At 46.2% G+C, this 14,131-nt stretch overlaps 1 protein-coding gene across 5 annotated transcripts in view; it reads left to right on the forward strand.

The window, feature by feature from the left end:
- mab21l3 (mab-21-like 3) overlaps window positions 1–14,131 on the forward strand; it is a 97,761-nt gene that overhangs the window by 57,715 nt on the left and 25,915 nt on the right. For all 5 annotated transcript variants that reach the window (XM_086006749.1, XM_086006748.1, XM_086006747.1 and 2 more), the window contains 2 exons: window positions 1,945–2,236; window positions 12,510–12,691. In XM_086006749.1, coding sequence (XP_085862875.1) covers window positions 1,945–2,236; window positions 12,510–12,691 — 474 coding nt within the window. The remainder of the gene's footprint in view (window positions 1–1,944; window positions 2,237–12,509; window positions 12,692–14,131) is intronic.

A 14,131-nucleotide genomic window follows, 5' to 3' on the forward strand; every position in this document is an offset into this window, starting at 1 on the left:
GTGGTTAAAAAGGCATATGGGATACTTGCCTTCATTAACCGAGGCATAGAATATAAGAGCAGGGAGGTTATGATGGAGTTGTACAAAACGCTAGTTAGGCCACAGTTGGAATACTGTGTGCAGTTCTGGTTGTCACACTATAGGAAGGATGTGATTGCATTGGAGATGGTGCAGAGGAGATTCACCAGGATGTTACCTGTGCTGGAGCGCTTCAGCTATGAAGAGAGACTGGGCAGGCTGGGGTTGTTTTCCTTAGAGCAGAGAAGGCTGAGGGGGGACCTGATTGAGGTGTACAAAATTATGAGGGGCATAGATAGGGTAGATAGAAAGGAACTTTTCACTTTAGTAGAGGGGTCAATAACCAGGGGGCATAGTTTCAAGGTAAGGGGGAGGAGGTTTAGAGGGGATTTGAGGGAAAAACGTTTTCACCCAGAGGGTGGTTGGAATCTGGAACTCACTGCCTGAAAGGGTGGTAGAGGCAGGAACCCTCAACATTCAAGAAGCATTTAGATGAGCACTTGAAACGCCATAGCATACAAGGCTACGGACCAAGTGCTGGAAAATGGGATTAGAATAGACAGGGCTTGATGGCCAGCGCAGACACAATGGGCCGAAGGGCCTCTTTCTGTGCTGTATAACTCTATGATTCTATGACTCATGCAGCCTTTCATTTATAGCCATTGACAATAATGTTATTAATGCATGGATTAGAACATTAATATGACTTTGAGAATAATTCACTTGAATACAACAGAACCCAATTCTAAATTATAGCCAATACTTAGCAACAACAGTAAGAACAAAAATAGGATGAGAATAACCTGTAAACAGGTTATCAACAAAACCAAACTTTTGCATTTTCAGTACTGTGGAATGGATGTGCTGCAGTGGAACCTACTTGGCACACATCACTGTGCATTTATTCTGCTAAAATGATCTCATGCAGAGCTCTCTATGGATCCGTGTACTTACAAATACATTAGAAAGCAATAAAGAAGGAAATAAAACCGTTTGATGCAAGAGTAATGCATATCATTCATTGTACATTTCCCAATATCAAGTTCTCATTAAAATCAGTTCCTATTCACTAGAGGTGAACTTTATATCAGAATAAAAGCAAGCACTGACTGCGGAGAGCTTTGTTCTCTGTTGACTTCAGTCAAACTCATAGTTGTTTTATATACATAGATAGTTGAAGGATGCTGCACCAATATAGACCTGTTCTCAAAAACAAATCATCTGAACCAGATTGTAATCACAAATACTTGTGATACTCAGTGACTCTCACTCCCGAGTCAAAAAGGCTACTTGGACGAGATACCTGCCATGCCCCAGAGACTGTATCCCAGTAAAGAGTCAATGTCTCTTGAAGTGGGGGAAAATGTAAAAAGGAAATAGATTTATATGTGGAGAGAGAATCATTTTATTTTTTAGAGAGTTCATTTTAAATGGCCTCCAGAGTATTAACCTTTTTATTTATTCGGCTTTTGTTTAAAAAAAAATCATCTTGCTATACTCTATTCACACATTGATTTAACTTTTTCTCCCAATTCACACACTGCCATACACTGAATCAATTATAATCTTGCTCTCAAACAAGCTAGCTATTGATCATTAATGACATTGGTATCCTCACATCAGTGATACGTGGGGCAAACCCAAGTATTTTGCCTGGAGCTGCTTCTGTCAGCTGTGCTGTCTGATGATTTTGTTTTGCTTATTCATAAACAGATTGGACATATTCTTATCAAAACAGTCATGCAGATAATCATTTTAACTGGAATATTGTTTCACATATACTTTGCAATATTTGCAAATTTATTATACAGGTAATCATACCTAATTACAAAAACCAATTCCTTCATTGTGTAGTCAAACCTCAGTACCAAATGAAATGCTTGAAAGGGAATGCTAGTTTCCAAGTGGTGTCCTGCTTTTTCCCAGGTTCAGTCACCAACACAAATTTTCATTATGGTTCCGGTGCGAGGTCTGGCAGCCTACACAGAACGGAAGGTGCGCCAGTGGCGCTATTATACCATGAGTGGCTCCAAGCTCATCTCACCTGTTCGAGAGCCCGAGAAGCTTCATCAGTGGTTGGAGGTGGATCAGTTCCTTAAGAGTACTCAAGAATGGCACCAGTCAGATGTCACTATTGAAGGTGACATTGTTCCTTCTAAAGTAGGTGCTATCTTTAAAGCGCTGCTTGAGAAACCAATCCAGGCCTCTAATTTTCACGGTAAGTAGAGGATCAAAATGACCAGTTTAATTTTAAACATTGACACTATGTATGATAAGTATTTTTAAGATGAATGTTAGTCAATAAATGGTTGAATCTATTCAGCTATAGTAAAGGAGTTGCTTGTTGGTTGTGATGGGTGGGACAGGGTGGTAGGGTTAACACAGATTGATTATTTTGCTTATCCTATACAACTGTTTATGATGAAATTACAGTGTGTTTTTAACAATGTTGCAGCAAATAACTTAGAACATTATGGTGGGTGTATTTGTGTCTGATCACTTCCACGGATCACTTTGGACTGGCATCTGAGTATTTGCTAACTTTTAGAAACTTTCACTAAATTTTACACACAATGGATTTGTGGTGTGCAGAGCTAATTTAATGCACTACATAACTGTTCAGAAAGCTATTTAAAAATAACTGATTTGTAAATGAACAAAAATTTTGTGATAATAGTAGTTAACCCACAGATGAATCAATGTATTTTATAGTGATTTGAAAGCATTCTCATTGTTTGGTGAGTAACTGGCATGGCACTGAGCCACACTGTCAGGATATGATCTGCTGGTTAGTTAGCTGCTCTCAGCTGGGCAGTACTATGTGAGCCAATAGGCTTCAGGGCTAGGGAGGAGAAAAATCAGCCAAGGCTCCTACTTCTGATCACTAACCAGTCAACCTTGCTGGGAAGTTCATGCTTTTGGACATCAGATGAGGATAAGATTGGGCTAAGTGTCTGCTATGGTAGAAAAATTTGCAGACACTCATTGCGGATAATTTTGGTCAATGGGACGGAAAATTGGGAGACCAATCCGCTATTGCCTGTTTTACACTATCCCCAACAGTTAAAATGACCCCCATTGCCTCTGCTCACAACTGAAGAATGGTCACTTGGCTGAGGTGTTTGGCACCTGTGAAACCACATACTAGCACAAGCCAGGAGGGAGAGGAGAACTTTGGAAGAAGAAAGTAATAATAGCTTGTGTGGCAGACTTCAGTAAAATGGTGGTAGATCAGTGAGAGGTCAGACACAATCATTGTTCTTCTCTGAACTCGAGATGCTCATCCGAGAGAGGTGACCAGGCACAGAAACCAGGTTTTGGTGTGATGTATAAATTTGTCCAAGTAGATCCATTGTCAAAAGTCTTAAAATTAATTAGGATCTCGGGTCAATAGTTCTTTACAGACCTACTGGGACGACTTTGTGTGGAGAGTCATTGATACACCAAAGCTAACAACATTGGAAAACAGAGAAGCACCAACAAGAAGAGCTTTTGTTTTAGCATTACATCTGAGCAAGCCTCAGAGTAAAGAAAAGATCTTCAGCAGTAACAAAAACTTTATAATTTTCTTTTAAAAGAATTGATGGACTCTGCTTCAACCACAGCTTTAAGGCAAAAAAAGATCAGATTCTGATCACCTTTCGTGCAAAGACATTTTTTCTAACTTCCCCTTTAATTCTTTTTGCAATTTTCTTAAATTTGAGCCCTTTTGTTACCATCTCACTATTTCTTGGTCCTGGACCTGTTGACTGATATGAGTGTCAACCACAAGCTGCTCCTGCTGTTGCCTAAACAATAAATTAGCAAGAAACACTTTGCAAGGGCACGTCCTTCCACTGTTCACAGCTCACAGGGAACTGAGAACCTTGGACAGCAATGAGACCTCTGATTCCTTTCTCTATTATTGCCTATATTCTATTACCAAGTAAGGCAAAGTCGGCCTCAATTCTGTTTGAACTTGAACCCCCAAAGCAAGGAGGTCATACCAAAGGATGACACTGCTGCTATTGCTTTTTCAATGGGGATCTGCTGCTGTTCACACAAACAATGTTACATTAACTCTGGAGGCTGGAGATACCAATGAAAAGTCATGGTTCTATCATTGAGGTGCTCAGGGAAGCGTTTGGCTCTGTATTAGGCTGTAAACAAAAGGCACTGCAGCACATCATTGGTGACCCGTCCTCTCCTCTCCCCCGTGATTCCTTAACTGTCTGTGTCGGAAATACTGTGTTGTTCTTTGTTGTCCCCTGCCTACCTCTGTAATTGCTCATTTGTTGTGTAATAGCTTTGCCTGCAAAAAGGAAAGCGAATTGCTGTCAAAAATCAATTATTCATAATTACACATGTTTGCAAAATGTAACATTAAAGATCGTGATGACATGTAGCTTACATAGTGCTATTCCATACTGTTTCCTTTTTAAGGACATTGGCCTAGAAATTCAGTATAGCCACTTTTGGGGCGGTAAAGTCGGGCGGCCGCTAAAGTTTGCGCCCGGCGCAAAGTCGCGCCCCATTCGGCGATATTCAGTCGCATTGCCCCAAGAGGTTGCTGCTGCGCTAAAACAGGCAATGCACGACTATCTTTAGGCGCTAAGCCGGCGGTGCTGAGCGATACCCCCCAGGCCGGGCGCAGCGCAGGTGCGGAGAGTTGTTGATTGACGGCAGACACTCTGGCGCCGGTCAGCTCTTAAAGGGGGAGGGTGGATTTGTTTGCCTGCCACGCCCTGCACACTGCAGCCCTCAAACTAGGCCTGACCACTTCTGCTTCATCTGTGCAACGCCCAGGGCTATGGAGAAGGCCAGGGGGAGAGCGCAGCGCTTCAGCGATGGTGACCTGAGGGTGCTGGTTGGCGGAGTGGAGCGCAGGCGCCATGTTCTGTTCCCAGAAGGTGGCAAGAGGCCGCTGCCCAGCACCTACCGGAAAGCCTGGAGGGAGGTCTCAAACAGGGTGTCTTCCAACAGCGTGGTTGCCAGGACTCCTGTGCAATGCCGGAAGAAGTTCAACGACCTCACTCGGGTTGTCAGGGTGAGTACCCTTTCCAGTGTCCTCCTCATCCCTGCATGTGCACCTCACTTTATGGGCAAAGGGACCTCAAAGCCCTAATGGCCAGGCCTCATCCAGCAGCTATGGGACTGGCATGAAAATCACTTGCACATTCAGCACTTTACACACTGTACAAGCTATTCGACCATGGGAGGCATTGCAGACAAGATCAGGGCTTCACACTGTACAAGCTATTCGACCATGGGAGGCATTGCAGACAAGATCAGGGCTTCAGACTGTTCAAGCTATTCGACCATGGGAGGCATTGCAGACAAGATCAGGGCTTCAGACTGTTCAAGCTATTCGACCATGGGAGGCAGTGCAGACAAGATCAGGGCTTCACACTGCACTTAGAGGCCGTCCTTTCTCTGGCAGGCCAAGGTGGCGCACAACCGGCACAAACGAATTGACACCGGGGGAGGCCGTCCTGACGTCAAAGAGCTCTCCGACCTCGACCAGCGTGTGGAGCGCATTATGGCAGGCCGGCTGATTGGACCCGTCGCCAGTGGAGATGCCGACCCTGTTCTGGGCACCAATGGTAAGGGCATCACCTTTTTGACTTCGGTCGTTCCACTGGCACCTCAGATCAGCATCCTTTGCCACTGTCCGACCAATGCAGTGAATGGCACCACTCATGCCTCCGTCGCTGCCGCCCTGTCCTCACTCTAAAGCTACTCTTGTGCCTTCCTGCTTTCAGATGGTGAATCGCCAGGTGAGGAGGCGGGCCCTCAAGCTGCCACTGTCAGCGCTTCGGAATACGAGGAGGAGGAAGAGGAAGCCGGCCCATCAGTGTCACCCTCAGCCGCGCCAGCCCATGGCGATGTAGGGGACACGTCTTCCCTGGAGGGGAGCCGGGGGGAAGGGTCGGAGGAGAGTGAAGCTCCGGGGCCCAGCGGCCTGCAGCAACGCGGGAGGGGTGGGGAAGCTCGGCGGACTTCTCCCCAGAGGGTGAGTGCGGCCTCCAGTCCTGCGACGGTGAGCGCAGAGGAGGTGCGCCTCCTAGAGGAAATGGCCGTTCAGGCTGAGCACAGGCACACTGAGCTCATGGCTGCAGTGGCAAGGATGCCTGACTCCATAGAGTGTCAAGGAGTGTGCAGCAATTTGGAGCAGCACAGGCCAGGAGTCTGCAACAATTCAGTGCAGCACAGGCCAGGAGTCTGGAACAATTCAGTGCAGCACAGGCCAGGAGTCTGCAGGACTTCGCGGCAGCACAGTCGGCTTCTAGCCAAGTGCTCAGTCGTGCCGTCCATTCACTGGCTGGTGTCATGCAGACACAGACCAGGGCCACGCGGGCACTAACTGCTGCCACCCTCGCTGGATCAGTCAGGCATCGCCAGGGCACTCGCCGCGCAGCAGCAGCCCAGCAGTCTGTTCTTCAGCTGTTTGCTGCGCATGCTGCAGTGCTGGCCCGTGCGAGTGCCAATGTCTCAGGCAACCAGCGAGCACCTGCGATCTGCCAGGTTGCCACCATTCCTGCAGCCGACACTGCCACTCCACCATTGCAGCTGCCATGAGCCGCTGGACAGACTGCTGCCGCCCAGCCAGAGTTGGAGCAGTCAGCAGCCGGCCACTCCAAGGCCAGAGCTGGTGCAGGCCGACCCCCAAGGGCATCTGCCGTCTCGCCATCTGCCCCTCAGCAGCCTTCCCCCAGCCTTGCTGCAGCCACTGGGCTCCCATTGAGGAGGAGCTGCAGGGCGGGCAGGGGCCAGGCAAGGATGCGAAAGGCATCGCCCTCGCAGGGCAAAAAGTAGAGATATGCACAAATGCCTGGTGCTTGTTGTAAGGCCGAGACTGGTGCAGTTGTGTTTGTGTAAGGCCGAGACTGGTGTCTTTCTTTTTGTAAGGCCGAGACTGGTGTCTTTCTTTCTTTTTGTAAGGCCGAGACTGGTAGTTTTGTATTTTTGGAGGGGGCTTCTCCACATGAGGATGTAATGTGGGAAGGGCAGAGGTTTGCAATAAATTATTGTTGTTAAATTGCACTGTGCATGGTTTTTTTGTTAAGTCCTGGTTGCCCTGCTCGGCTGAGGGCTTGTGGAGCGGCTACATTCATCTGCTGACATTGGCACAAGCCATTCCCTGAGAGGGGGCCTAGAACCGACGTTCAATAAGCCGGCGACGGGCGGCCCTTGCACTTTGTGCCTCCCTCCTGTGCTGGTCCTCCTCCTCCTCCTCCTCCTCCTGAGGTGGTCCTCCAATCTCTGGTGGCAGTGCCTGAGTCCTGCGGCTAGCCAGGTTGTGCAGCATGCAGCAAACGACCACGAAATGGGAGACTCGCTCCGGCGAATACTGTAGGGCTCCACCGGAACGATCCAGACAGCGGAACCGTTGCTTCAGGACGCCGATTGTTTGTTCGATGATGTTCCTGGTCGCTTGATGGCTCTCGTTGTATCCCTCTTCAGCAGGGGTGCTGGGCGCACGGAGCGGGGTCATCAGCCAGGTACACAAAGGATAGCCTTTGTCCCCGATAAGCCATCCTCGTGGGTGAGGCTGTGCCTGGAACATGTCTGCCACAGAAGTCTGTCGCAGGATGAAGGCATCGTGGCTGCTGCCTGGAAAGCGGGCATTGACAGCTAGGATGAGCTGCCTGTGGTCACACACCAGCTGGGCGTTCAGCGAATGGTAGCCCTTCCGGTTGCGGTAATCCTCGGCATTCTCCAGAGGTGCCCGCAAAGCCACATGCGTGCAGTCAATGGCGCCCTGCACCATGGGGAAGCCCGCGAATGCTGCAAAGCCCATTGCACGCTGTTGCTGCTTGGCAAGGGCCATGGAGAAGGAGATGAACTGACGTCTCCTTTTGAAAAGGGCATTGGTCACCTGGCGGATGCAGCAATGCACGGCGAACTGGGAGATGTTGGCAATGTCCCCAGTAGCAGATTGGAAGGAGCCGGTGGCATAGAAGTTGAGAGCCACCGTCACCTTCACTTCCACCGACAGAGACGTCCTGCTCCTCAGCTGTGGCTGCAGATCACCGCCAAGCAGCTGGCAGATCTCTGTGACCACCTCCCTTCGGAATCGCAGCCTCCGAACACACTGCTCGTCAGACATGTTGAGATAGGAGAACTGCTGGCGGTATACCCTGGGTGGGTAAGGCCTCCTTTCCCGACGCCTGTTGCCCCCTCTCCGCCTAGCCAGGGCTGCCACTCTCTCACGGCGTCTGTGAGCCCTTTGGATGTAATTGAGAAAGCCAGCGTTGACACCCATTGCAGCCCCCATAATATGCTGGCAAACAATGAGATGTCAATGAAGGCAAAGACTAGTGGAAAGCTGTGGCCTGAAGCCAGAAGTACCTGTCCGAGTGTTGGGCCAAAGCAGAAAGCTCTCTACCTTGGTCTCTCTCCAAAGATCCGTTTCTCAAGAAGGAGTGCTGCAAAATGGCAGCCTTTTATAGTGCAGGAGGAGTGCCCTTTAATTTGCGCCCCCCGCGCCCCGCGTCGGCTGAGCACCGTTCCACTCTAACAGTCGCTAGGGGCGCCAGGCGCACAATGGGGCGTCGCCACTGAAGTTCCGGTTGGGGGCGCACAAAGGGCGTTGCACGAGGAAATGACGTCATGATCTGCGCGCGCAGCTGAGCGCGCGCAAAGACTTTGCGCCGCCGCTAAATCTCTAGTGAAGTTGGGGCGAGGCGCAGATCGCGCTGCGCCCGGGCGCTAGCTGCCTAGCGCCCGACATCTACTCCTCCTAAGGCGCTAACGGCTGGCGCAACCAACTGAATTTCTAGGCCATTATGTTCACTTCAGGGGCAACAGTGTGCAGAACCCACATGTTTGAGAAGCACTAGGATCCACAGGAGCACAGCAAAATACTTGCATTCACCTCACCCATTCATTTGTTGGTACTCATTTCCACTGAATAACACACAAATACACCTTTTCACAAACAACAACCTACACATAGGGCTGAATCTTAACCCCCCAAAACGGGTGGATTGGGGTCGGGTTAGATGTTAAAACTTTAAAAATCTCAAACCTAACCCCAGCCTGCCTCTGACACGACCACTTCCGGGTTTAACAGAGGCAGGACAAGGGGCAGGCAGCCAACCCGATCCCAGGAGGCGGATTGGCCAATTAAATATTTTAATGAGGCTGGCAGTCTCTGAGTTAACCCGGCAGCTGAAGGGAGGTGAGGACAGCTTCAGGAGAAAGTAAGTGCTCCCCACCCGACTGGAAACTAAGCTTGTCAATCAGGCTGATTTCTGGGCGAGGAACCTGTCAAAGCAAAACTACACATGCTCTGGAGTCCAAACTGTTGGTGGAGGGAGGTGATGCTGGTGATTTTGATAGGGAGGGGGACAATACCGGAGTAGAGGGAAACTTTTACAATGGCTAGGATGGGGGCCAGGAAGGGAGGTTGGGTTGTCAGTAGTTTAGTGGGAATGGAGTCTTGGGAGTAGGAGGTGGCTCTCAGATGAGATGAGCTTGGAGAGGGCATGTAGGAGATAGTAGAGAAGCTAGAGAGAGACAGGGTTTCAGGGCTAGGGTAGGGGGGAGCCTGGTGGGAGGTTTGGCTTGGTGGGAAAATAGAAGAGGGGATGTAGCAAAGACAACTGAATGGATGGTCTCAGTCTTGATGACAAAGAAGTCCATGAGTTCTTTGCACTTTTTAGAGGTGAGGGTGGAAGTGGCAGGGAAATGAGATTTAAGGGGATAGTTTGTAAAAGAAGCCGAGGGTTACCTTTGCTCTCCGGGGTAATTCTGGACTGCCGGGTGATTTTGGGAGAAGAGGCCCAGTATAATTTGATGTCATCCAGTCAGATCTGGTGACGGATGGCTAAGCCAGTTATAAGTCAGATATGTATAAGTTTGTACCTCTTGGACTCGAGGAAGTAAAGACAATGTCCATGCCAGGGCAAACAACCAAGATGGAGATAGTAAAGGTTTTATTGGGGACAAGAGCATCAAAGCTGAAGGTGAAGGAGTAGTTGAGCAAATCAGTGGCTGCAGAAGTATTGTAGTGAAAAGAGGGCGAGTTGGGAGTCTAAAGTGCAGTTGTAAGTGACTATGGGGAAGATTTTTTTTCAGAGTTGGACGCAGAAGGAAGTGGGGTTGGAAGAGGGTAGAGGACATGGTGAGGGATACAAGGAAGTGGTCAGAGATGGTTTTGTCAGTGATTGAGACCAGAGGAGGAAGGAGCTGGCCAGCTTCCCATTCCTGATTGGTATCCAGTGATTGCTAGAATATCTGTGCAGATGTTAGGTCAGAACAGAAGGTTGGGGGTTCCACCACCTGTTGCCAATCTCTCTCTAGTGTTATGGATTGTCTTTTCCTTCCCAAAGAAAACAAAAATGAGAATGATCTCCGGTCGCCATGAGATGCAGTCAAACCCAGGTACCAGTGTACTGACCATAATGGGGTGATGACTGGTACATGCAATCAATTATATACCACATGAGGCTTTTAATGAGGTGATTGCATGCAAGGCTGTAAGTAAAGGAACACTTCCAGATAAAAGTTGTGGAGTATGAAGGGCACTGTGTGGTATCTGGGCAATAAATTAAAGCACTTTAACACAGGGTGAGGAGAGGTCTCTTTTTAAATGGGCTAAACAGTTATTGTGATTTGCTACCAGAATTCAAATAGCCATTTTCAAAGTGTGAAAATAGATGGAGAATTCATAGTAAGAAAGAGTGGAGACAGTTTACTCCATAGATGAGGGAAACCTGATAGTCTGTGAGGGATAAAGTGATGCTTGTATATTCATGAGTCAAATAAACTCAGTAACACATTAAGCCCCAATATGCACTCCACAATTTTTGTGCAAGCAAAAAAAATACAGAATGATTTTATTGACATACATTGAAGATAGTTAAGTGTCCTTATGCTGTCATGAAGAAGCGGTTCTGTTAGAATGCATTGTTCATCAATGAGCTACCAATTATTTCCACTTGGAGCTATTCAAAATATACACATGCCTTACCATCCATCTCTGCATGGAGTGCTGCAAATACACTATACTATTTTAAAATGGCATAACATTCTACAAATGTAGGCCTCTGACCTGTAATATGTTTTATAGGAAGCCTTCCTATTGGTCTTTGTATTATCCTGTGTTATTGTTTCATGACCCTCCGTGTGCCATGACTAATATGCAGGGGGAACCCGTAAGAAATGTAGAAGAGCAGGACAGTAGTATGAAACAGGTTAACAGGTGATGTTATTCAGTGGATTGTATAATGCTAACACTGCTGTGAGATAAAGTAATTAATGCAGTAGAAGTCTGTATTAACCAATCTCAATCCGGCTAGTTGCTAAAGGCATATCTTGCCTACAGCCAGCTACAATTATATCATTTTAAACAATGGGCAGGATTTTAATGGTGGCTATTTAGTCCAGATTTGGCTCCTATTCAATCCAATTTATACATTGTTTCTGATTAAAAACTGCTAGTTGAAACAGTTGGTGGTTTAACGCTGGTGACCAAAAGGACTCGCTTCACTGCATTTTGCTGCTTTGAGCAATTGCTTTAACTAGGTGAATATAATGATGAATTTTGGAAAGAACAGTTCCAAAGCAGCAAGGGAAATAAGAGTGGAGTTTCAACTGTCTCGCCTTCCAAGCCTTTTTGTTTGAGTAATAGCCTAGTTACATTGCCAAGAGCACACCAGAGAGTCTCCAGAAGGAACTTGCCAGTGGAAATGCTGCCAATTACACACTGACAGATGGAAATTCATTCCGGGTGTGTATGTGTGCATGTGGTGCCAGATTGTTTGGCATCTTGCAGATATCTATTAGTCACCTGTGGTGAGAACTTTCATAACACATAAATGTTGCACTTGATTAGTTTCTTGTCAACATCAAACTTTTATGTTCTGTTTCACCATTGGAACTGAACAAGTAGGGATGAGTGGCAAACCTTAACTGACCTGCATTAAGCTGTCCTGGATCACATTGCAAAAAATTCAAATTTGGCCAAATGTGAACTATTTTGGATTCGGATGAACTGTCCATTATTTTTAATGCCAACAGGATGCACAATGGGGCAAAATGTTTTCTCTGCATAGACAAAACTACTTTGGCACACAAAGGCTATGAGGCTTCAGTGTGCTTTGTGTCTAGTATGCGTAGGAGTGTATTTAAAATGTAATCTGTTCCTTTTTGAAAAATCCTTGCGTTCCCGATGGTTTAGTGATATTCTGTTACTATTGAAGGCTGTCTTCTTACAGGTTATTATTTAGATTTGTTTGAACTCTCTAGATATATCCAAGTGCTCATCCCTGCCTTTCTACCTATGAGCAAAGACAAAGATAATTGAATAGATGTTTGAGTTTTTAGTATGTAGACTGTTGTACAAAGGATTTCTCTCTTCTTCTGCCTTTTTCTTTTGTCTGCACTCTCCTTTCATTCTCTCTCTCCATTACTTCCTTTGTCTTAATTTCTCTTTCTCACGCCATTACAATGCCTCCAAACGTCAACCTAACTGTTCATTAAGAAAAGTTATTTTCCGCCCACAGGAAAAATCAATGTTTTGGAAAGCGTTGGCCCTATCCTACGACTTGCTGTGGAAACAACAGAACAGCGCGTTGAGGTGGAAATGGTACCAGCCATTGAAATTGCCAACCACTGGCCCAAAAAAGCACGTTGGCCACGGTTTCTGAAACGTTGGCCATCGAAAGAAAAGGCTCGAACTGTCAAGGTATTAAACCGAAAAAAGCATTTAACAATATAACAACTTGATCAGAAGTCTGTTTGTGTTATAGATATCTGAATACAGGGTGCACATCAAGAACTGGAAGATACTAAAAAAAAATATATTTTTTGAAGTTTGGTTTATGCTACTTTTGGGGGAGCGGTAAGAAAGTATGTGCTGCAAAGACAGAAGAACCCTTGGGATATTTCAGGGATATGGCTACCCGTGGCTATAAGCATGTTGCATCAGTTGTAATGAGTGTGTCCAGGAGACAACATGAACTTGTTGAAAAGATTAGTGAGAAAAAATAGGAGCAAAGACAAGGGAATCGCAGGAGGGAGATGATTAGTGGGTTGGTTTCTGGACTGAGTAGTAATGGGCCCAAAGATAGAAGGTTTTAGTTTGGACCTAGTATTGAAAGTTGTGTTTTGTAAAAGTATGTGGTCAATTTCATATTTTAAATAGTTATTAAAGTTGTACTGGATTTATATTGGTATTATTAGACTGTTAGAAAGTCAGTATTTGTGATGAACTGACTATTTCATATTAAATATTCAGCAGAGGAGAAATTTTGTTTCTGAATCATAAGAATTATCTTTTGGGAAAGTGGCAGTGTCGTATCATTAGGTTTAATTTGGAAAATGCCAGGAAAAATCTTAAATTGTTTTTTTCAAGAAATACGCACTGAAAAGCCTAAAATAGTACTAACTACAAAAAAATTGCATCTTAGAATAAAATGCCACTCTCCTGTTTCTACAGCGGCTCAGTGAGGTTGTTGAAGGAGTAGCTAAGCCATACTGATTTGGATGCTACTGTTGGCCTTGGCACCCATGGGTTAGGAAGAGAGATATTGGCCAGAATTCCTGCTCTTGATTGCTATCCAGTGACCCTGTTGGAAGTGTGCATGTATGGACAACAGGGTAAGGACAGGATCAAGTTTGGCTTTGATGCATCTCTTGTCTCCACTCCCAGTGATCAAATAACCTTATGAAACTCATTGTCTAAGCTTGCACATGAACAGTGGGCATTTGATTGGTGCTGGAGAGCGACTGTACCTCTGAACAGAGTCCACACCTTGAGGGGGAAAAATACTGAGAAAAAGAAAGCAATCCATGTTCCTTTGCGGGATTTTAAGTTTCCCATATTTTCTTTTTGAATGCTCATAGGGTAGGCTCCATGGACTTCATTCAGTGAGTCAACAGCCTCACACTTGGCCTGCAGTCTGCAAAGAGCTTACAGCCCTGTGTGCAGACTGAAGCGAAGGTGGAATCACTTAAAGTTATGGAGTGGAAGACAAAGATTATGGAGGACTATACCTATCAGTTTCCTTGAGTTTGTTGTATATAATATTAATGGTTTACAAGTTTTGTTTTGTGATTGTAACTTTTCACCTGAAAAGACTTCTGATCACTTAAATATGCAAATTGAAGCATCCCACAAAAATAG

This window comes from Somniosus microcephalus, chromosome 14 (assembly GCF_052327205.1).
Source record: "Somniosus microcephalus isolate GS21.2 chromosome 14, FLI_Smic_1.0, whole genome shotgun sequence".
NCBI lineage: Eukaryota > Metazoa > Chordata > Chondrichthyes > Squaliformes > Somniosidae > Somniosus > Somniosus microcephalus.